The sequence below is a fragment of the Diadema antillarum genome, unplaced genomic scaffold, assembly GCF_040938485.1.
Source record: "Diadema antillarum isolate AM-2024a unplaced genomic scaffold, OU_Dant_1.0 seq00000098_RagTag, whole genome shotgun sequence".
NCBI lineage: Eukaryota > Metazoa > Echinodermata > Echinoidea > Diadematoida > Diadematidae > Diadema > Diadema antillarum.
The window spans coordinates 803,793-827,424 of NW_027271187.1; the positions used below are offsets into that span (position 1 = coordinate 803,793).

General features: G+C 38.5%; 2 protein-coding genes across 2 annotated transcripts in view; one reads left to right on the forward strand and one right to left on the reverse strand.

Moving 5' to 3' along the window:
* The window catches only part of LOC139726792 (attractin-like protein 1), a 97,850-nt gene extending 83,699 nt beyond the window's left edge, over nt 1–14,151 (reverse strand). The window contains 3 exon segments of the mRNA XM_071637784.1: nt 7,544–7,657; nt 8,827–8,913; nt 13,653–14,151. Coding sequence (XP_071493885.1) covers nt 7,544–7,657; nt 8,827–8,913; nt 13,653–13,912 — 461 coding nt within the window. The 5' untranslated portion in view covers nt 13,913–14,151.
* A 2,355-nt stretch (nt 14,152–16,506) lies between these two features.
* Nucleotides 16,507–22,745, forward strand: LOC139726749 (pancreatic lipase-related protein 2-like). Its single transcript, XM_071637743.1, has 5 exons — nt 16,507–16,690; nt 18,513–18,796; nt 19,528–19,759; nt 21,716–21,846; nt 22,440–22,745. The coding sequence occupies exons 1-5, from the start codon at nt 16,507–16,509 to the stop codon at nt 22,743–22,745; spliced, it is 1,137 nt and encodes a 378-aa protein (XP_071493844.1).
* Nucleotides 22,746–23,632: the final 887 nt, after the last annotated feature.

Sequence of the window (23,632 nt, forward strand, 5' to 3'; positions counted from 1 at the left end):
TCACGGTTGCGGTACATGCATCGCAGACAGATTGCACGATCACATCATCTCTGCAGAGCAAAGCAGTACGCATGCCAACTCCATCATGATATTGGAAGAGTGTATATTATAAATACACCGCCCTTACTGCAAATCTTTAGCCTTCTCCTCTAAATAACATGTATCTCTCAACCAATCAGAATCTTGGGTTCACAGGAGAGTAGATGGAGTACAATTCGTTAGTCTTCTGATTTACATTGTAGCTGCAGTGCTTATGATATGAGGGATGTGTGCATTCAGTTTGTAAATCAAATATCATTGAGGGTAATGGTTAACAAGTGTGTACAATTTGTTCATTTAGCATCAAATACTGTATATTTCTATACACAACTATGCCATACATTTTGCAAAGTTTTGGTTTTCACCAATCTTGCCAGCTGGTGCTATTCGCAAATTTAAAACATGCAAAAAATACTAACTCTGATCCCCCATGAATGTGACATGTACATGTACATGTGCTGTTAAACAGTACATGAATATTACATGAGTTGGCTCAGACGGTAGTGCGTCTGCCTCACGATCCTAAGGGCCCGGGTTCGAACCCGAGTCTGGACTGAGCAATGTTGCGTGTAAGCATACCGTCCCCTCTAGCAAGAGGCAAAACACTCTGTCCCTCGGATAGGACATAAAATGGAGGTCCCGTGTATGAGAGAGTAACAACTCGTGCACGTCAAAGATCCCGCTTCATTCATTCATCGCAAAGAGCAGGGTATTTAACCCAGTGAAGTGGTCCCACCTCACATCCAACTGGACCCCATGGAAGACCAGCTTAACGTAGCTGAATATGGGCTATCCAGCCATCTTTTCAGATGGAAATGACCAAACAAACAACAAACAACATGCCTGGCAATACCAGATGTACTCCATTCCACTCAAAGTTGTCTTGAAGTCCCGATTCCAAAAATATTAAACTTGCTATGAATAGGTTATATTTCCAGTTCATGTGAGTCCCTGGAGAGTTTCATTCAGGGCTACTCAGATGGCAAAAACCTGTCTTGATATCACATCACACCACCTCCTACATATACATGTAGGTGGCCTGAGCTGTTCACACCTCTGAAATTACACAGGTAACTTTGTCTTTACAACGATGTGCCTGCACATGCATGTACATACTGTTGAATATCCTATAAATTGTTGATGAGGAGTTGTTTAAATTTGCACCCAATATAACATGTCCTTCACGGTCCAACTCAAAAGAACAAGCAGTCAATTGCAAATCCGCAAGGACCAATCAAAAACAGAGTGTCAAGAGATTGTCACTGATTACGAATGATTAATCATTCATCACACGGTGTTATGTTTGACGGCAAGGCGTTACTGAAATGCATGGCGCATGTTAACCTCATAGCAAATTCAACTCAGTTGGGTATGAATATGAATAATGAATAATGAATGATTTCAACACTGACAAAATTGATAAGGACAGATATATAATTATCTGATGCAAGGAAGAGGTCTACTGTACAGGCCTACAGGTATATGTAAACCTTGCATTTTAACATCTTGTTGGCACATTCAATCTAATTTCCACACTTCCCCTTATTTTTTTAAAGGTCTAACTGTTACATCGAATGCCACCAGCTGCTCCATTCCTGATAGAATATACACATACACTGAACTAAATGTCAAACAAATCTACACAATAAGCCAGTTCGGGGTTCCAGTTTGAGCATGAGCAGAAAAAGGTCATTTGAACCGAGAGACAAGCGGAGATAAGCATAAAGTTTGTAATGTTATGATTATTCATGTAATCCTTATAAATGGTACGATACCTGTCAGCAAGCCTGGTACAAATTTGGCAATGTTAACAGAAAAAGTTTGTTAATGTATTCAAAACAGCACAATGAAATGGATGCTTCCCAAAGTGTTAATTGACGAACCATTCTGGTCACTTCATCTACACAGGTTCATTCTTTGTTAAGTTCCATAAATTGCTATGTTGGGTAAGCTGCCGCATTATGTCGCTTTGAACTGAGTGGAGTGCCTAACCAACTGAGAATGATGAAAGGTCATTTGTACCCATGTGCACATGAGCTATCTCCGTACTGGCTTATAGTACAGTATCATGGGGTGAGTCGGTATCATTAAATGCCTAAGTTGGGACACAGAGATCCAAATTCTACAAGAGATTCCATTGATAGCAAATTGACCATGCAGTTTCAAGAACATAATATGCTGGAGCTTTAAAAAACAAGACAAAAGTGTAATGTTTGCCATCTGTACATGTAGCTTTACAAGAAAAAAGAAATATCTCTACAACAGCAAATACAGTTCTTAAATGAATACAATACGAATAGTCCCTAAAGTTTCAAATAGAGCTTTGTACCTTGTATGGTACAAGTTGAACAGTCTATATCAAAGATCTTGAAGAAAATCTGGAGAGGAACAAGGAAAATAGTGATCACCACAATGAAATAATCATGTTTGGGACATGATGTGAACCAGTATTCATTCAATTTGCGCACAAATTTTGGTAAAATTTTTCAAATCCACATGTGGTCAAGGTATTTATATTTGGATGCTACAATGTTGATGAACCAGTGCTGGAGATTGTAACCAAATAATGATCTCAGCCCCATTTTGCTGTCTTCTCTTTTCCAGCTTTCAATACGTAATGTGTATAATCTCAGTCATGGCACATGTTGATTTTAGCAGCACCTGCGAGCATCAACAATGGAGAGAGAGGTGGGGAGAGGCAATTTTAGATGTGAAGTGCGGGAACTGTGTGTAATATGCAAATCAAATCATAAGTGACTCATCCCATACTGAAATTCAGCAGTCAATCCAGCAGCCTTCGTGCCCTTATATCCAAGCCATGCTGGCCATGACAAACTGCACTTCCTACAATACACACATCACCATGCCTTCCCTGGCAATCATCAGCACATATCATACATATTGTATAGTAGTACTGTAGAATGGGACATGGCACACACATCGGAGGAGGAAACCAATATTTATGATTGGATATTTATGAGGGGCAATGTCAATAAGAAGGGCTTGACCAACAGAAGCCGAGGGAGCTTGGTAGCCTCCGGCCTACATTTTGTCATGATTGCTCCTATATCCTGGATAGATATCTTCCTTCACCCACTCTCCGCCTTCCCTCCCCCTCCCTCTGCCTCCCCTCCCTTCCCCACCCCCCCCCCCCCCCCCCCCCCCCCCCTTTCTCCATCTCACAGAAATCAAAACACAGAACTGATGGGAAGGGGAAGGCGAAATGTTAATTACAGTAGAGCTATACTCTGAAAATGGAAGTGCGATGCATATCTGAGTTAGAGGTACAGTACATGATATGATGCAGTGAATACAGTTTGTACCATACTTGTATTGGTTGTGTTTATCCATAGGCCAGTGCCTTTGCTGTTGATCTGCCTTTATACAATTGTATTAGTCAGACAGTGACTTTCCACATACAAATCCATACTGAGTACAGCATTAATGTGAGGTAGAACTGTTCCACAGGTATCCATCCTGCTCTAATAAATTTCATTTATTTTATGTACATTTGTAGGCCTACCAGAGTATGCATGTATCTATACAGTGTAGGTGCTTCAAACTCAGTACCTCAACTTACTACAACTGTAAGTGCTGCACATGGCAAAGAGCCGCCTGCAGATACATTTATGTATGTATACATTGTAGATGTCCAACACATCATCACACTGTAGATACACTGTATTTCAGTTTTGCCCTAGTATCACTGTGAACTACACTGTAGCATTATTCATGCAGCAAAATTGATAACTGATATTCATTACACGCTTCAGACATTATGACTAGGAAGTCTTCAATCTAATGAGTTTTTAGTGCCCTGAAATGACAACTTCAGATTGCTCTTCCAACATTAAACGTACAGTATAGTCATGTGATATGTTTTTGTATCAGTGCAGGTGACTGAAAGATGAAACTCGCTAAACATGTGAATCTCACTATGAATTGTGAATAGTTTACACTTGTCAAAGAATAAACATTTGTTGGCTTGCATGTATAGAATTGAACATGCTTTTTCAGACTGCATGGATAAATTGGTACTTTTTTTTTTTGCTAACCATTACAGAGCTTTCTTCATTCTAGAGCCAAGCTTTATAATATTATACACTGTATTTCATATCCCTGAGAGAAAAACCTTGTTTCAGAAAGATCCTGTCTACACAAAAATGTAGTGCTCAACCATCTGTCTACAACAGCCACGTTCTTTTTTTCTTTTCCCTTGGGTAGCCGCTATAGATTGGTTTGACTGTATTTGAATTTGAGAATTATTGTAAGTGTGTCCGTGAGTATTTCTTGTATCATTGATGAATATTAAGATTAGTTTTAACATCATGTCTTAAAGATGAAAAGATATAAAACAATGTAAAATTGTAGTAATACACTTTGTAAATGATAATGTATGAATGTAGGCAGGTCTTTTTGCTATTAAGCATAGGGTGTGGTGACCTCACCTCAAAAACCTTAAATTCAAAAGATGTACCAACTTTTTTTACTCATTGGAAGTCAAACCTGAATATCGAAGGATAGTTGTAAGGTACAATGCGCATTCAGATAGCACAGATTGCACACTATGCGTAGGCACAGATTCAATAAAGCTGGCAGTCTCTTTGGTTGTCCTCTCAGATGCAACAGCCATGCCCAACCCACTCTGTACGCAAATCTTTGATTATTTGAGTGTGCTTGTTCGAGGAACTATATCCTAAGTCACTCCATTGACAAGCGACTGGTACAGCATGGCATGCAATACTGAATAGACAGAAAATGTCAGAATGCATTAGGCACTGTTGACATATCGTACTTTCTCTATAAAGGCAAACAAGCACACGGACAATGCACATTTTCATACGCCACTAGTCTTCAATTGCTGGTGACTGAATAGCTTTGTTGTGTATACATATTGTAGCTGGTGCTTACCGCTTCCATATCTGCATAAAGTACAGTACGGCTCTGAGAACATAGACAAATTTTGATGGCCAACAAACTTGGGAAACAAAGTGTTCAAGTGATTACTCTTTCAGAATGTGAAACTCTTTCAATCTTGTGCATTTACATAAAGTTAATTAATCTACATGAGATGTTTGCCAGTGAGTGTACATTTAGATGCAATTTGAAGCAGTGATACACCAATACTTGTAGGCTATGTTACAGACTGTTAAAGTGGAAATTTTCACACATTTCTTGCAACCAGAAACAAGCGTGAGAATAAAAACATGCAAATATCTGTGCTTGTTATATATTATGTACCACTGTGTAGTGTCTTGATTCCACAGAATTAAAAACAGGAGCGATTCATATTACTCAACAGAACGTGAAAAATTACTTCTGAAGACAAAAATATCCACCTTTACTGTGAGTTCTTTGAACCTATCTTTCATTACTGAACAAAAGCCTCAAAAGTTGTTTAAAATACATTTTAAATCCTTTTTCTTCTTTTGGGAGATGCCCCTTGTCTCATAATGCAGCTTCCTTGAACAATATTGAATTACATTAAGCCTGAAATCATGATTGCATATGGAACGTCATTAAACTTTCGCTACACTTTTCAACAGAAGGCTTTAATATGTTTCGGGAATGGGTTGTGTGACTTCATAACACAACTCAATGATCAAATTCAAATGAAGCTCAAATATTAAAGAGAAGACAACGACCCACAGCATGATACCTGAACACAAAATGACATTTGGATAGGCAAAATAGCAAAGCAAGGCACATGTTGAGAATATTTCTCAATGATAATGACCACCCATTATGAGATGGACGCCGAGGCCTGTGCTTCCTGGGAAGGATCACGGTGGATAATTTTCTACTCGGGATGACTTAGGGGCAGAACCTATTCTCAGTGCTACTGCTCTCTTATTGTAACGATCTGTACAGACAGTATTTTTCCACCTGTTCGACTCACCAGAGACTTGGAACATATCAGACCGTAACAGATTATGCCTTTCTTACAATCCTCTGCCATTGAGACAAAAAGTTTGAACATGTACGGGTGTGAGTGTGCCTGGCGGGTCCTCGCCTGCTTCAGATGGCAGAATGGCTTGCCATTTTCAAGTTTGTGATGCTAGACAGAATAAAGTTCCTAATGTCAACATCAGTATTAAACTAATAATCTGAAATATCCTAAGAATACTAATGCTCTGTACAGGATTTTTTTTTTCATCAGTGAAAGATGCAACCTTGCATCTTGCCAGTTTGTAAAGTACTAGATATTAAAGGAGAAGGGTAAGAAACAAGACTATGTTGTTACACAAAATGATGGGGGGGGGGGGGGGGGTAATGCTTTAATAACCTGCAAAATCAGTTGACACACAATGTACTACTATCACAGAATCTAAATTTACTGACCCCTGTAAGGTTATGGAGTTGCTATGAAAACAAAAAAATGTCTTCAAGCATTGTTGTAATGTTTGATTGATTGACTTGAGACTGAATATATAACCCAAGAACATTTTACATGAGACGTACAAATGTAGTCATTAGTCATGGCATTATTACAAAAACCAGCTGAAGACCATGTGCTTCCAAAGAAAAAAAAAAAAAAACTAGAAAAGCACTCCGAGAGCGCAGACCTCCACCAAGCAGTTACTTTCCTCTAATGATCTTGCTCTTCCATAGAGATAAGTGATTTTCACCCACTGAAAAATCGCCAAATTTCTCAATATAAAAGCCTTTGTTACGTCATAAACCCTCAGATGCGCGGCGCGCCTCTCCCCAGCAGAAACTAGAGCACGCACTTTAGTGCGCACACAAACCTCAAATATGCGCAGCCTGAACTCCCAAGTTCATTGACCCTACCTGCCAAAATATCAAAATCCTACATATATTCCCCAAAAAATCTCGGATCACTTCCAAAAGTTAATCGTTTTTTACTCGTGTCATTCTCAACCTTTCCTGCAAGTTTCATCCCAATCCGTTGACTACTTTTTGAGTTATTTTGCACACGGACAAACGAACGAACTAACTAACAAACCAACGGTAACGAAAACATAACCTCCCCCCTTGGCGGAGGTAAAAATTAAGACATGCTTGAAAACATCGACACTAAAGCCTGAAATAAACAAAGAACAGAAAACTGCTACCTACAATGTACAGTACCTCTATTAAAGTACATAGGGATACGACTGTGATAGAATGAGTGCTTTCATATAAGATTTGTCATTACAAAAGGAGGGATACGACTGTGATAGAATGAGTGCTTTCATATAAGATTTGTCATTACAAAAGATATTGCCAGAGGTCAATATGACCTTGGTTTCAAATTGGTTTGAGGAAAATCTGCTTGCATTCATGAGCTCTAGATATTCATGTACAGGTGCAAGGTACACATGTACAAATTACAAAAAGAAGCATGTTATCAATCAATGGTAAAGAGATTTACTATTAGTCGTTCAGTGGACACAGGTATTTTCTATGTGTACACTATAAGCCACCCCTTCGTTTAGATCATATCAGGTAAAGAGCTTTCATTCATGTTGATACATGACTGCAAATGATGAGTCCAACTTACTTCAGACTGGCTACTAGTGGAGAATAGATTGAGTCACCATCATAAATATAGAGATAATCCCAGCTGCACTCTGTCCCAAAGTCAACAGGAATAAAACGAATTGTTACACCAGGCCTGTAATACAGAAAGAGAGAAAGAAACAAATATATACACTTGTATGCACACCAAGAAAGATTGAAGTGGTGAAGCCATGTAATCTGTCATATTTTATGAGAATTAATAGATGTGATATCTACTTATATTCCTGGAATAACATCCTGATCTCTTTTATAGGTACGAAGGACTATATCTAATGTAATCAAATAAAATCATTATCATTTGCAATGTGTGTACTGTTTATCTCACAATTCAACATCTTTTAAGCAGCCATACGAGTATTTCGCACAATTCTTTTATCTTGCTGTATTCAGTATACTGCCTGGTAGTTAAAGGTAAATCGTAGTTTCCTATATTATGCCTACAGAAACTGCCAATTTTTGCACTAAAATCAATGCAAAAGAAATGTGTGACATCAACACAATTTCTGTTGGATTTAATGCAAAACATTAGCCAAAAAGGTACGCCAGATGTCTTGCAGTCTCACAGCATACCCGATCATTAATACTGCGTAATGTTTTATAATTGAATACAAATCTGACTAAAACAGTATCCATCCATCTTCTGCACATGGGGAAAATGATTGCAGCTTGTTTGGGAATAAATGTACTACTGTGAGGGCATGATCGATAATGTTCTACTCACCCGCTACTATTAAAATGGGAAGGACGGTTCAGGAATAACAGTTGGGTACTAAAAAATTTACAGTCTGTATTCCATTTTCATCTCAGAATACTCCAAAACAATTCATTATCCAGGAAAATCTGGTCACCCAGATAAGTTTTTCGGTACAACCTTTTGATACAATTGAATAGCAAATTCCAAATCGTCAAAGATGAATTTTGAGCCTTTTTAAAAACTATTCTACAATTAAGATTAGTCTGTATTGATCTTTATGACGTAAGTGTACTGCTTCCTCAAGGGATGCCATCGTTTTTACAAACTGTACTCACATAATCCAACATAAAGAGTACCAAGTCCTAAATGCCTTCTTGGAGGAAGCAAACACATTGCAAAATAAACTCATCATCCAAAGTTTGCTTGTGTACATGACACTCACTATACATGTCTTAATCTGTCAGCAGCACTAGCATTTTCAATATCTTATTCCCACCTTCATACATGCACAGCATTATTTGAAACACATGGCATAACAATGGTATGTCTTAAAACTCTCTCACACTTACCTTCCCCCATCAATGAGCCATGTACACTTTGTTTTAACTTGATAATCTTCTATCGCTTCAATTATATATCCTGAGCTGTCTTGCAATCTGAAAGAGAAAAGTGCACAAAACAAAAGGAAGCACAGGGTGAGGGCTGAAAACCACAGTTCAAAAAACAAAGTACGGTACTGTAAAAGTGGTTTCTTTCGCGCACAGAAACTTTCGCGGTTTCCATCGACTTTTTCGCGTGTGTTTAAATTCGCGGTCAGTAATGATAGCGATGAACAAGCGACGAGTTCAAAACATTTTCGCGTGATGTTAAATTTGCGGTTCAACCTCAAAGCGTGAAAATAAAACCACCGCGAAAGAAACCACTTTTATAGTATTCAAGTTCAAGTCACTCGTGTATTTTCATTTCCACAAGAAGCTAGAAACGCAGTGTTGTGATATTATGAACATGAAATGAGCATGGACAATTATTGTTGATAGTGGTCGTCTAGAACAGAGCAAGGGTGCTGTGCACAGAAAATAGCATGACAACTTCAAATTATCAAAGTTCATTCTCTGACGCAGTGCCTACATCAGTACCAACTATCAAAGTATACTCCAGACAAGTATGATATCTTAGGATCTGCAGTTCATGTGGTCAATGTACAATGTATTGTTTTAAACTATTTTGTAAATTAGTATAGAATTTGCCATACACCCATGTAATTTATAGGGAGTACAGTTCTTCTCATGTTTTCCGTATTGAAACACATAGTGTAACACATACAAGGTGACTACTGTACATAAACTGTACTGTTCACATGTGACCGTGCATCACAAACGAACAAAAAGTCGCACCGCTTGATTTTGAATGAGGACTCAAAAAAGGTCAAATGGGTCAACCGAGTCAATCTTGAATTGTTAATATTTTCTGAAAGAGCCACATGTAGACATCCTTCTCCAATGCTATTCTTTAGTTTCAGATCATAACATGAATGGGAAAGTGTGTTTTTATCAGTTTTTCTACAACCCTTTTTTTTGGGGCAGGGGAGTAGAATGATCAGATATGTCTTAAAAGCCCCTTTTCGTTTTCTTAACATCCCTTGCACATGCTCTACTTTCAAGTCTAATAACTTGTGAAAGGATAAAACTCCTGGTTTGAAAGTTGACATTAATCGTGAACATAATGTGTTCATAGAACATACTCATATTTCAGCTTAATCTGACAATCCCTTCATTGTTGTTGCTCTGGTGGTTTACATCCTATGTTTTGTCCCTTTCATTGCACAGCTACACTGTAGCACGGCTTGGTATAGGATTAAGCACTTGAATAGACCCTGTACTTCAGAGGCTCTTTTCTCAGTTCCCACTTTTCCAGAGTATGTGCTTTCTTTCCAGTATTTAGATAGGTTAGGGGAGTCCATTTGAATTGAGTTATATATCATTTTAAAGCTTACAGTCTACTCTTTCAGAATCTGTCCCTAACTAAAAATCCATGTGCGGTGACTTTTTGTTGGTTTTGTGGTGCAAGGTCACATCTAATGTACAATGTATTAAAAAGACTGGTTACTAACTGGTACATAAAGTGGTGCATCCTAATGGAAAAACAAACAAACAAACAAAAAAGCTGCTGTGATACATAGTCCATAACTTTGTTGGAAAGCAGGACATAAATGCATTGTATGAATCAGCTCATTACAATATCTATTTTATAATTTGCAGTGTAGTACATGACACGCTGCTGATGATAACTGCTTAAGATTTCAAAGTAAATTTAAGTACACAGCATTGAGTGTACACCAACTTTACATTGTACAGGGTAAATAAAGATATTACATCATATCATTTAGTTTGGTTCATACAACTTTCAAGAATCTGTATTTGATAGACATGCATACAATTATATGTATTTAATATATAGTTACAACTGGTGTACAGCGTGCACCTGACATTCTGATTTTAATTTACATCTTAGAGGACAAGTTCATCTACACACATGGATTGGGTGAGTGCAGGAATATCAGCAGAACACATCGGTGAAAGTCCGAGGAAAATCAGATGATGTGTTCAAAAGTCTCTACAGTCAATGCTGGATGAGAACACTACAGTGTACGATGTAACATGTGTAGAACCATACGTCTGTACATGTAGAGAAAATTTAAACGTATGTTGAATTCCACTAAATTTTTATTTCTTGAAAAGTAGGGCCTTCCCATTCCCTCGACTTGTTACTGACATATGTTAAAGGGATGGTATAGTACTGGTTTAAGAGATCAATAAAGAAAAACCACTGTACAAAAGCATATAATTCTCAGAGATATTCAAAATGTATTTGACGACAATTGGTTTGGAAAAGGTTGACATCCAAAAACAAAGTAAAACAAAGCAATCCTAATCAAAGGTGGGTCTCCCAACTATTTTTTATTGCTTTATTTTAGATACATTGCATCTCAGCCAGTTCAAACCCAATTTTCATAAAATAAACTTTGAATCCTCTTAGAATTTTTGTATGCTCTTTCTTTATTTCATAAAAAGTTTCTCATTATCGGAAAAAAAAAAATCATACAAAGCCCTATAGATCTCAACCAAAACTGTACCACCCTTTACGGGAAATATCATTCCCCTGCCTTCTGAAAGAGGCAAGTCAAGAGCTCTTATTTCATGCCAGAAAGGTGAAAATATGTTGAATTTTCTTTGTATTTTCTTTATATTGCTCTAGGCATGTGACATCACAAGCTGTAGCAGTCTTCTCATCCAGCAATAGTGGCACTGAAACTTTACAAATTCTTAAGTTTTGAACGATGGTCCATTTTTCATTGAACTTTCCCTGATGTGTTCTACTAAATATTGCTGCATGTTCTCTCAATTCTTGTGTATATGAAGGTGTCCTTTATTTAAATTCTACACTTCCTTTTGACTCACATGTACAATGTACATTACTTAAAGAGTGGAACCAGTTTTATACAGCTGTACCAGCACACAGTAAGGCCACTACCACTCTTATTACACTGTATACAGTATATACTTGTATCTAAATCAAACTTTGTGAAATGTAAATCATACCTGCTCGATAGATTGAAATACACGTAGTATATCAAAGGAGACCTCAAGATGATTTTCAGACTTTCGAAACTTTCAGTTTTAGAATCTATAGTGACTGGATGAGGAATAAGAATGTTTTCAAAAGTACATGTATAACAAATCACAATGAACAGGGATGATGACATGGCAGTGTCACCCCAAGAATGCATGCACTCGTTAAGCAAGCAGTAAACGTTAAATTTCTGAAATATGTGAGCTTCTATGTCATCATCATTTCTTAGTATAATTTGTTTTGGGTTTTCAGAGTATTGCTTTCTCTGCTCAAGGACCACAATTTCACAAATCTGTATGGAGCCTGTCAACTTACTTTTATGTACTACAGTATGTAGGCCTACATTAAATGAAATCAAGAAAATCATCTGAACCTCCCCTTCAAAGTTCTGCAGTATTAAAATATAGTGAGAAGTAGCAAGTTACCCTCTAGCTCCTACATGTGTGGTGTGTGTTTTAAATTTCAACTTTTCCCAGGTTTTTTAAAGTTGTACACTACATGATCATACCTTGTCATACGGACTGTACATGTATGCTCATTTATCAGTTTTGTGTTTTTTAAGAGCATTTTGTCTTTATTTGCTTATTCAAGATTGTAAAAAATATATGTACATGAGGGGACAGCAATAACAAGTCCTGCTTTTCAGCAGCCCCACCTACTTCTCCAACTTTGTTTCAGTACAGCTTTAGAGGTCACAAATTGTATGCTTGTACATGTAATATTGTATAAACTTAATTTCTTTTCAATATTTTCCTTTATAAACTGTATTTCGATGTAGAATTTACAGTTGTACCTTCTATTGAACTGGTATGGAACCTATAACCAATGCTTTACTGTACAATATAGCTTAACACGTTTTTGTTGGAATTGTAAATAAATGAAAGGAAAATGAAATGAAATGACAAAACTATACCGAGTCTACATCTGAATGTATTTAGTAGGGAGACTTCAATATGTCCTCCCCTGCAAATTTTGCTATAGACACTATAGACACATCGGTTATTTATACCAATCCCGCAATAAATATCCTACCCTTGGCCTTAATCCATACTTGAAAGTTGTAAGTTTGCAGACAAAGATGTACATGCTATCAACTTATAAAGCAATACACATGGCATATACATTTGTATGACATGCACATGGATGCAATATGCATGCAGACATATCGACATCCACATTTGGCAGGTGGTGGTCAGGTACATAGTGGGGGGGGGGGGCATTCATTTAAGTCTTGCTGAGAAAAAACAAAGGATTCAAGCTTTGCTGCCACCAAGTTGATTTTCATAGAGTGACCTAAGTCATCACCGACATCATGTAAAAATCTTGCAGACTAACGCTGTTAGAATACTACATGAAAATAAGCCGTCCAAAATATGAATGACGACATTCGGCTACTCAACCTTTTTGCTCACAGTCAGTTTGGATAAGGAAGGGACAAAGATGTAACACTAACAGCAATCCCTCCTTCATGTACACTGTACTTTAATAGGTAAGTTAATATTAAACTTAGAAAGTAACCTTTAAATAGTTAAAAAGTTAGCATTTATTAATTTTTTGCAGCCTTTTCATTTGCTGGGCTTCAGCTTGTTGCCACTATTCACACGATAGGCCACTCTTCTTTGAAGTTGTGATGTGAGCAGTTTCGTTGATTCTGCTTCACCATGACCACTCTTCCACAATGTCGCAGCTTCCAGTGTACCTCATAAATTTTAATAAAGCACAAGAAATCACCACTGCCCAAGAGCTGGAGAACAATTAGGCCTACCTAGTTCTTCCATGACAGTGTTCACACTGATCGCCCCGCCACCCCGGCGAACACACGCACTCGCCGGCATCACAAGTGCCGTCTGCTCCACAGTCAGCATCAGTTTGACAAGCCATTACGTATTGCGGTATATGGAGTAAAGTCAGCAGTGCACATAAAACAACCACACACACATTTAAATGTGGGATCCGCCACAGGCAATTACCCATCCTGAATTTGCTTTTCGCGTACAGAAAGCTGAATACTTGAGAGTCCGTCATTTTCACTACGACAGCAGTATTATGATCCAGATTCAAATTTACACGGTATCTCCATTCTTTCTCGCTAAGGTCGATCGTTTTCAGAGCCGTCACGTATATGATAGCAACATGGCAGGTCGGGGACACACAACAGCGTTTCTCTGTTTTTCGCTGGTTTATGTACACAAAATAATGATCGCACACACTGATGGTAGACACACATGCAATCTGCGGTAACGATCGTCACTCGCTATCTTGAGATCCAGTGTATTGTTATATTACACGCAGGCCTACGGTAGTACACGACTACACCTCCGCCAAATACGATCGTTCGCGCGAGTGCGCGTCGAAGTGCGCGATGTCCCGATGCATAGGGAGACGCGATGCCACAAAAAGCGCACGCAGCACGTCGCGGCGGTGACGATGAGGCAGGTTTACGGCCTCGGCACGGCTTCCTAGCATGGCTTCGTAGTACCAAAGATGAGTGTACGATCTTTGGTGCTACCGCCGCGACGACCGTTTGCAGAGTGCGGATGCGCCTGTCTAGTCTCGTCTGCCTTGTGAAAATGTAATCAATCCCCTACGGTCCTTTATTTTTGCTATTACAGTTTACTACTTGTTACAAAGCGTGGCGTCTGAGTATTATTATCTTCTTCTTTTTTTTTAAGGATGGAGCAATGAAAGGAAACGGAAGCGGGAGAAAGATAATAGAAAAAAAAATCTTCTTTTTCTTCAAGATACTCCTCAACGTTCCATCTGGAACCAAACGAGGAGGAAAGGGGGAGTGCGCGATAAATACCCATTGGTATTGCTCTGTTAGTCCTTGTAGCTGAAAAAGGGGTTGCTTAATTGAAGTTTAAAAGTGTCGTTATTGACTGTGCTCTGAACGTCGGGTGGCAATGAGTTCCAGTCCTTGATGGTACGTGGAATATAGGAGTGTTTGAAACACAGTCACTAGCACATCGTATTGAACTTTGACAAGTACGTTAGGGCTATTGCAAAAAAAGATTTTAAGAGCAAACGGGGGATTTCAAGTCTGTGTTTAGGTGAGCCCCTTTAAAAACACGATTGTTTTGAACTATTGCAAAGAAATTATAATATCATCAGAGTTGAAACATTCGGGGTCAAACATAAGATTATGAAAAGTTTGGTATTTCACAAAAATATACTAACGTTACACTTTATGATAGTAGATTATGGGTTATGCAAATTTTGTAGTTCAAATGCGTGTGGACTCACGCAAACAAGAACATTAATTGTTTAAGGTCATGGCGAGTAAATTTACCATGGGGGCAATTGAATGTATATAATAAATAGGCCTAATTGTAAATGTGTGCATTTTGGTACAATGTCCAACTGATAAGGAAAGTCGTATAGAATTGCGACAGTTATCTGCGAGGACGGAGTAATTCATTATGCCCCGGTGAACATTCAAAGTAATACACTCACCGTTGTATTAATATTTTCATTATGGCCATTATATTCCTTGACTTTAATTATTCTAACTCTTCCTTATTTCAGGCCACTATTGTCACAGATGACATTAGGTAGCAAAATCAATGTTTGTTTGTTTTTCAAAAAAAAAAGCATGGGTAGACCTATACCGTAGATACAGATACAATTAACACAGATTCACATAATTATTGTTATTAAATCTATACGTGTGGATGTTGTTGTAAGGGGCTGTCAGCGGACAGTGATTACCGTGAATCACAGGTGATGGCGCTGTTCAAGTGACTGTAACAAAACACCATTTTACAGACGTAAGAATGTGTGAAATTACCCGTAGATCTGAATCGCGCGAAATCAGACATTCGCGCTGCAAACGATTTCCTGGTGACGAGCTGCTACTTTATTCGGTGATCCTCTCAGATCACTTTCTGTGTCTGTACGGATTCTTTCATTAGTCTTTATTCTTTATTTCTGCCCAAATCTTGCGCAGAGGCTAACTCAAAAAGTCCTTCGATTATCAACTTCGAACTAATGTCATTTATCACTTGTTGCCCCTGGCAAGCACAACCTACTCCTCGGACAAACATGAAGGCATAAAAGGAAGAATCAGAGGATGGTTAATATACCAGTTGTGATTTACCAGTTATAATAGTTATATTACCAGTATGCTGTATAATGCGGCTGGTCTCTTCAAGTATAATATAATGGTCTTGCAGAAATTGGCTGGTAAAAGTAACTGATATTACCAGTATGCTGCAATCATCTGGTCTCTTTTATGATAATGGTCTTGCAGAAATTGGCTGGGAAAAGTCGCTGAAAGTGATACGAAATGCGCCGAGTACCCGTGATGTCTATACTACTCAAAAGATGCTTACGGTATAACAACGAGAAATTCACACACAGCTCAGGATTCTTTTCATCAATAAAAAAGGGGGTCACACTGGCCACTTGGGCAACGTGCCCGTTTAGAGGCTTTAAGTTATCTTTTTGCATTCCTGACGGACAGAAAGGAAGTAGGGGAATCAATATCATAATGATCCAATAGAAGACACTAGAGTTAAGCATTTTAGGTGGTAATATTAATATTTTCGTCAATGCTCGTATGCGCAAGCAAGCTCCAGTGGACGTCCATAATACATGCCTCGTTTAACTTGAAAAACAAAATGTTGGGATCGATTAAGAAAACACAATCAGAGCTTCCAGAACTCTTCCTTCGAGGAAGGTCTTCCCTGCATGTGCCCCATTTCATAGAAGATGTTAGGATAGCAAACCTGCTAGAAAAGCAACTCCCAGCCAGTCAGGAAGCTGGATTCTTGTTGTTACCATGGCAATTGCTATTCAGCAAGAGTAGCTATCGTAGCAACTCTTCATGAAATGGGATCCAGTTGTTGATTGACTTCTGATTTTAAGCCTAGAAGTGACAATATTGAGAAAAAAAGGAAAATATGAAACATTCGCCCTGCATTTTATGTTGCCCGGGCTGCCACATTTTTGTATGCAGCACGCATTATCAGTGATCCAACTTCGTGTATACTGTACGTGGTATGTGCATTACGGTACACATAATTAACAACGTGGGTGACGTGCTGAGTTAGTTGCTCTCCCAACTTCCTTGATGAAAAGTCCTGCTCGTGCACACTGCAGTCAAGCAGGGCGCTTACTAATTGGATGGACAGACAATCCTATTTGAATAGAGACCATAGGCCTATCTTCGACACTTCAAGAGTGGCGAGCCTGTGAAGTGCTCTCGTGAAAGAGCACTTCGGTTGAGTGTTGGTTTAATGAGGTATCGCACACACAATATGACTTCCGTGTATAGTTCGACTAAAGTAGAATATTAGTCGAGGAAATGAAACAGATTTCAGCTCTCTATAACCATCGGGCTCAGGTATTTCTTTATGAGAGTTTGCATGATACAGTATCCAGATAATGAGTTGAATTCACTGTCACTTATAGGTAGATCTACTCTGTCGGCGGCTCATACTTTACTTCAGCGTTTACTCTCTCCAATAAACAGAATCTCATCAAACGACCCATTTGAGCACAACAAAAAAGGTACAAAGCTATACCATGTATATATTGATAAGACAGTGACCACCACGCTTAAAGAGCGTTCAGTGCACCCATTAGCCAATACTCAAGAGATAGCAAACCCGTGTAGAATCGCTGCGGTTGATAACGGAGTATTTACCACACTCATCGTTGATATAAAAATGTGATAACACCCCTTATAGCGAGGGCTTAACCACGCAAAGAGGAAAGGTAATCAATATAGCCACTTGCCTTTATTTGGCACGATGACTCTCTTCGCCTGGATTGGACTATTTCTGGTTGCCATTTCGAAGGTTTCAATAGGTAAGGCTTCCAATGCACCTTGGCTCTTTTTCATGCAACACAAACCGATACCAGTGAGTCTTCTTCTTTTATGGAGCTCATGTGAAATTAAAATGGTTCTTCTGATTCCGTGCCTTCCCTTCACTGGAGGGTGACATGACATAAGAATGTGATTTGGAATGTCATGTTAGCACTCACTGAAGGACTTATGACATTGTATAGATTTCCCACTTTCACCAGAGAGTTCAAAAACAAGCTTTGTTACATGATTGTAATACCAAGCATGTAAGTCACAGTGATTAACCATGTCCTCCGGCATGTCCTTGATACTCTCGTCTTGTTGTATTCTTCATAAATATACTCTATGATTATTCGTCAGATACCCCAGCCAGCTACTAGTAAGCCTGTGGAGCCTGTAGTACATTATCACATAGTGCCTGTGGTAACATAGTGGTAATCCCACAGGGCATAAACACTGGTTATAGGGCATATACATTACCACATAATATACCACAGGCAGCTATTCACATTACCGCAATGAGCCTGTGGTACATTATTGCCCATCAGGTCCTGTGGTATCGGATATTCTTATGGTACTTTGTGTGGTGACATTTGATACAACAGCGTACATTGCATTACCACATGGGTACAACAGCCGGCTATTCACATTAACACAAGAGCTTGTGGTACATTACCACGCTATACAATAATGTGGTAACATAACTAATTTGTGTGGTATTGTGTGACACCAAAAGGTACCACAGGGAATTACCACAGGACTTTTTGGTTAGGGTATAATAAATAAAAACAAAAAATTATGGTATTTTCTCTGCAGGTCAAGCCAAAAAGATATGTTACGGTGACTTGAGCTGTTTCACTGACGAGGGCTGTCACACTATCGGTTTCCCGCCCGAATCTCCCGAGTTTGTGAACACGCGATTTTTCCTCTACACGCGGCGAAATTGGAACGCATCGCAGGAGCTGGTCCGGGGCGACGTAGACGGCATTCGAGCGTCGAATTTTGACTGGAAGAAGAAGACTAAATTCTCCATTCATGGCTGGAATTCCGATGCCTTTTTGTCGAGCGAGATATCAAGGAAAAATGTGTTTCTTCGTGAGGTATTTTTGTTGTGTGTATTTCATGATATAGAACAAAAAAAGCGATGTACAAGTTTGAAATATACACGACAATCTGGCAAGACAGTATAGATACGTCTTCCTTATCTATAAAACATGAAAAATAGACTTATCAATTTGCAACACACAGATGTACAATCTGTAGTCTTTGAACCCTTATTTCATAACACGGGATTGAAATTTCTTGTACGGAGTAGATTGCATGTGTTCGTATACGTTCATTCTTTAACATCTTAGATGGATATGAAAACATTGTATTTCTGTAAATTGATCGTTGGGGTATAAAGTGTGTGTATCATATTCTTACTGATAAAGACCTCAGGCATTAACACATGCACACACACACATTATAGATATAATTTATCAACCTATTTCATTCGTTAACTTATTGGAGATATAATGATATACATTATCATACTTTGCGCTGGACAGAAAAAGAGGATGTGTGCATAAAAATATGTGCGTGTACTGAACGTTGCTGAACAATGCATGTCCGTAATCATATTCCTTTCATGTAAAGGATGAGATAGCTATAACTTCTTCACATCGATCCCGAAAAGTTACCATAGTGCAAAACAACGACGACGTCGATAACAACAACAACAACAACAACAACAACAACAACAACAACAACAACAACTATAACAACAAGATAAACAAACATTCTGATACAAGAGTGCTGTTAAACTGGTGTGTCTTGATTTTCACAATAGGAGGATGTAAACTACATTTCGGTGGATTGGCGTCGTGGGGCCAGAGGTATAAACTATTGGAAACAGCACCAGAACACCCGGGTGGTTGGACGAGAAATAGCCTTGATGGCTCGATTTCTCAACCTTGAGAAAGGAATGTACTACAAGGATGTTCATCTGATGGGCCAAAGTCTTGGAGCGCACACAGCGGGCTACGCTGGAGCGTTTCAGCATGGATTCGGAAGAATTACGGGTGAAAACTTGAGCTCGACTCGAAGTGCACACGTTCTTTGAGATTATGACCTATATGAACAGGCTGAATCAATCGGAGCCATAACTCCAAAGTCTATGTTTGTTTGAATCATATGGATACAGTCTAGTTTTCATGCTTTTTGAAGAGAAAAAAAAAATCAAATTTTGAAAGGCCTAACATTAATGATACTCGTACACAATAGTTGAGCAGATACCTATCTATTAAGCAGTGATTATTGATAAATCAAATCAATTTAAGTGGTCTTTTTCAATACTTGTATAAAAAGACAATTTTACATTTTAATCACAGTATGTATAAGAATAGAGAAATGAAAAGAATCAAGTAACGCATGCATGGACTCGATAATACAGATGTTGTTGTCTCGTGTATTATATATAAATTGAAAATTTCGAAAGCTTAACACTCGAGACTCATTGAAAAAGATTGCAGTATTCATGATGTACCTCTTGCAAGTAATTTATGTTATTTCGCAATACATATACTGTAGGCGATGAAACATACACGCACTGGCCAGAACACACACATACAGAGTTGATAAGTGAGGAGTGATATGTTGTTGTTGTTGTTGTTGTTGTTGTTGTTGTTGCTGTTGTTGTTGTTGTTGTTGTTGTTGTTGTTGTTGTTGTTGTTGTTGTTGTTGTTTTTCTTTCTTTCTTTCTTTCTTTCTTTCTTTTTGCCTTTGACAAACCGAGACAGGGTCTGGAAGGTTCCTTGCACTTGTTAATGCAGCACTTTGTTGTTGATACATTTTCTTAGTGGCAGAGAAATAAAGTTTTACCCAAATGATTCTCATTGCTTGGCAAGTAAGAAAAAAAAAATCAAATATTTTGAAATTTATTATCGTGATCATTATATTACGCATCATGTACAGGTTTGTTCGAGTATTGTTAGTTCATGCATGATTATTGTCGCACAAAAATGTAGAAATGAAATCAAAAACTTAACAAAAAAAAAATAACCAAGATGGAAAAGCCAACACTGAGTTTGTAAGGAAGGGGATGTTATCGGACAAGGAAGACATCATAATGTTTGAAGAGATAAAAGAGATGCGTGTCACAATGTGCTCCGTAGCAGGGAAAACATCTATTTTCAAATGCAGAAAAGTCCGTTCCCGACCATAATGGTGTCTCCGTGTTTACAACATTGATGTGGGAAGCAGATGGCTTGGATGTGGCGTCACACTGTCCCGAAATTGACACAAGATGACCATACGAAAATGAAATTTCCAATGTCGTACGAAGTTGGCTCAGAACTTGGTTAGAGCAGGCGTAACACTCTCCCGAAGTTGAGCAAAGACTGACACGCAATTTAGGAAACTTTCAAATTCGGCTCTGATTGCACAAACATGGGTCATTATTTTGTGAGGATACCTTATAAAGCCATTGTATAACCATTGATGGAGCTTCTCAGGTTGATACTTTTGTTTCAGCTGATGATTGGCTTTTGACCAAGTTCGGGGAAGACTTAAAGATTATATGTTCGTATTGACATCGTGTGTAAACTTCGGGATAATTTGTCGCCAGCCTGAATGCCAATCATTAGCAGAAGCGAATAAGAATCATGATGAACACAGAAGATCACAATGAAAAAAAAAAAGTCGAATCACACTAAAGGCTACACGAAGATCTGAATAGTTATGATATGGCAAAATCAACGTTCGCAAGCTGTTTGGGTCATTTTTTGGCTTGTCAAAGATTTTGCCGCCGCTTAATTGCTGCCCGATCGGACTGCCAGAGTCTGAGAAACTGAGAAAGGACGGTCATACGATGGCTTATAAATGTCCTCACAGAAATTAATAATTAAAATCATATATATATATATATACGATCAGAACTAGATATGAACATTTCTTTCACCATGTGTCCATCTTTGCTAAATTTTGGGACAGTGTAGTGCCTTCTTCATTATGTGCATTGACTTGGACTTCTTCCACAGGCACCGACCCAGCTGGTCCTCTCTACAGAGCAGACGAACCTGAATGCCGGCTCGACCCTACAGACGCCCTCTTCGTTGACGTCATCCACAGTGACAGCAACGACTACATTGGACTTGGCACGGCACTTCCGGTAAGTTACAAGCGTCCAATATTTCACATCGTCATGAGGATATTGATAAAAATAGTGGTGACAAAAAAAGAGAGATACAATGTATGTAGTATATGTATCATGTGACTGATAATTATGAAGAATCAACGTCGCACCTGTTCATCAATCACGATCGCGTTCTCCATTTAAGAACTTTCTCTCCTGTGCTAGGTTTCAGTGTTCCATTTACCAACATCTGTGCATTTGCTCGCTGTGATTGCATTAAGGGGCTCTGACTTGATTGCCACTTCTCTATGTTCCAGCTTTTTTTAAATATTCCTATGCACTGAAAGCACTGATGATTCATGTTATATTAACCCCGTTTTGTTCAGAAATGAAGTTAATTGCTTTTATGAGAATCCTACAGGACAATCTCATCTGTGTTTTGTTTTTGTTTTTGTTTTTTTTTTACAAAGAATTAATGTAATAAGCAGAATTCTATTCATGAAGCTAGGAATTGCCACCAAAATGCCATAATATGGCATTTATGGTATTTTGGCGGCGATTCCTAGCTTCAGTATATTATACTGTCCCGTTCTCTGCATTGCATCTAAATTTGCTGCCCTCAACTACAGATGGGTCATCAAGACTTCTACCCGAACGGAGGGCGCCACCAACCGGAATGTTCCTACGGGAATGATCTGATAGGTGGTTGCAGTCATGGTTACGCCTTCAGATACTTCACGGAAAGTGTTCACGTAAACGTCTGCCAGTTCAAGGCTTTCCCCTGCCTCAGTCTGAAGGCTTACCTCGCCGGCTTGTGCCGGACCTGTGGCACAGGTTGCTCCGTCATGGGCTACCCTGCTGAACAGTACAAGGAACTTAGTGGTCAATTCTTTTTGGAGACCAATGACGAATCGCCTTACTGTATAAAAAGTTAATGAGCGAAGCTTGGGTCCCATGATCTTAATGGCTTGAAGATCAAGCTGATATGGCAGAAGTATTCAATGAATATTTTGTAAGCATAGGACCTAAACTTGCCAGCAATATTCCGCATTCAAACACTGACTTTTATTACTTTCTAAGAGACCAGAATCAGCAGTCTCTTTTTTTCGAACCAGTCATTGAAGAAGAAATCAAAGATATCGTGTAAAATTTGAACACAAAGAAAAGCTCTGGATGTGACGGAATCACAAATTTTCTCCTTAAAAACATCATTAATGAAGTAGTTACACCATTAACGCTTATTTTCAATTTATCGTTATCTACTGGCATAGTTCCTCAAAAAATGAAAATAGCTAAAGTAGTACCAATTTTTAACAAAGGACAAAAAGAATCGGTGACAAATTATCGCCCTTTTTCTTTCTTAACTTCATTTTCAAAACTTCTTGAAAGGTTGGTATATTCGCGCACACACAAATTTCTCGAAAAGTGTGAAGTTTTTTGTAACTCCCAATTTGGTTTTAGGAAAAACCACAGCACGACCCATGCCTTACTCACTGCATAAAGTTGCTCACGTTATAGATGATGTTTCCCACACTATTGGAGTTTTTCTTGATTTTTCGAAGGCATTCGACACAATTGACCACGATATTTTGATTTACAAGCTACGACATTATGGTATACGTGGGAAGGCTTTGGACTGGTTTCGAGATTATTTATCAGACAGAAAACAATTTGTGACTATAAATGGCCGTGATTCTCAGTTAAAGTTAATTTCATGTGGTGTACCACAGGGCTCTTTATTAGGCCCACTATTGTTCATTTTGTACATTAACGATCTTCCTAGTTCCTCACCAATTCTTTCCTTTATATGTTTTGCTGACGA